Raw genomic sequence first — 1625 nt, 5'->3', positions numbered from 1 at the left:
TGATCTTCAGAAATCATTCTAATATGCTGATTTATTATTAGAATTATCAACAGTTGTGCAGCCAAATATTTTTAAGTTACGCCTTCTTTCTTTGCGTGAACGTTTGGGCGGCGTTATGCAAATCTTCTCACATCGTGACGTAGACATGTGGGGTGTGTTAGAACGAGCCGTTTTAGGTAGGTGTGGCTGACTCTGAACTTTTATAAAGAATATCTCTTTGGATTTGAGACTTTAGTCTTTGCAACTTTACAGATCTTCTTTATGCACCAAGAGCTTGTAACACTCCAAAGAGAAAGGAAAAATTGAAATCGCATCATATGACCCCTTTAAGATCCTAAAAGTTATTTTTTTTCTCATTTTGTCTTAGTCGGGAGGTAACAAAATCAATTTCTATGTGCATTATGAATGAATATGTACATATATTGTGTTTTTATTTAATGACTTATTTAATCAGTATTTTATGTTTTTATGTATGTTTTATATTTTATATACATTTGTGTTTTTTTATTTAATCAGTATTTTGTACATTTGTGATTTTTTTTTTCTTTTTTTGTACTTTATATGTACATTGGGATATTTTGATTAATACCAGATGTTTGCATCCCTAGCATTTTTCCCCATTCAACAAATAAATCAAGATCAGCATAAAAAGTGTTATGTTAAAATCTTGAGGAAAAGTATGTCAAAATCAGGAGAACATTAAGATAGAATTATTAATGCATAGACTCTTTGCGTTTCTGTAACAAACTAATAAGCCTAACTGAAACTTTAACACTATTCTGCCTTGCAAGAACTTCCTTCAGTGATTTCCGTCAGGAGATGCAGCTCTACTTTTGTTATTATCCTCTGTCTATGACCTTTCTGCTTTCTCTCTCTCTCTCTCTCTCAGTGTCTCTCTGCTCTCTGGCTGCCTTCACAACCTTGAGCGCTTCTGTTGTTCCAGAGATCAGAGCTGTTTGAATGAAGATGCTCAGCTTTCTAAAACCACCAACCCTCTCTCAGTGGACATATTAGATCCACAGACGTTTCCAGACTTGGCTCTGTGCTGAGTGCTCTGGTTTTGCCTCAGAAGTTAATTTGGCACTGGGATAAAGAGAAGAAGCTTTGTCTGTGTAATATCCTGTTTGTTTCTTGGTGCAATTACTATGCAAGCTGATGAAGATGACGCAATTTCAGACCTGATGTGTGTGCTATATATACCTTTGTCATGCTAAACACCTGAGGCTGCAAGGAATGTAGAGTCTGTTTAATGGGTTGTAATTGTACTGTCTTTTACCTCATACCTGGCATTCCTGTTAAATTAAGTATCCCAGCATCTACCCTGACTGACTTCTATAGCCCTTGTCTCTCACTCTTCATCTTTTTCTTGTATTGTCTGCAGGCCTGCGCTCACCGCTGGAAGAATGTATACTATGAATCGGAGTATATCCTCCCTCACGGATACTGCTCCGTCATCCCAGCCACTCTGCAGGGCAAGTCACAGCCTCTCATACCGTGTTATGAAGGTATGACATGCTCTTTACGAACTGACGATCTCAGTTATCTTTCAGGATTATTAATGAACTATTAGAGTATTTAATAATATAATATTTTATAAATGTGTGTGTGTGTATATATATATATAT

General features: G+C 36.2%; 1 protein-coding gene across 1 annotated transcript in view; it reads left to right on the top strand.

Moving 5' to 3' along the window:
- The window catches only part of LOC107725050 (integrin alpha-9-like), a gene marked incomplete at its 3' end in the record, with an annotated part of 26218 nt that overhangs the window by 20023 nt on the left and 4570 nt on the right, over positions 1 to 1625 (top strand). Inside the window, exon 4 of the mRNA XM_016534194.1 lies at positions 1382 to 1505. Within this exon, the coding sequence (XP_016389680.1) occupies positions 1382 to 1505 (124 nt within the window). The remainder of the gene's footprint in view (positions 1 to 1381; positions 1506 to 1625) is intronic.

Source organism: Sinocyclocheilus rhinocerous, unplaced genomic scaffold, assembly GCF_001515625.1.
Source record: "Sinocyclocheilus rhinocerous isolate Xijiao unplaced genomic scaffold, SAMN03320098_v1.1 scaffold823, whole genome shotgun sequence".
Classification (NCBI taxonomy): domain Eukaryota; kingdom Metazoa; phylum Chordata; class Actinopteri; order Cypriniformes; family Cyprinidae; genus Sinocyclocheilus; species Sinocyclocheilus rhinocerous.
This window is presented reverse-complemented; position numbering and strand designations above follow the sequence as displayed.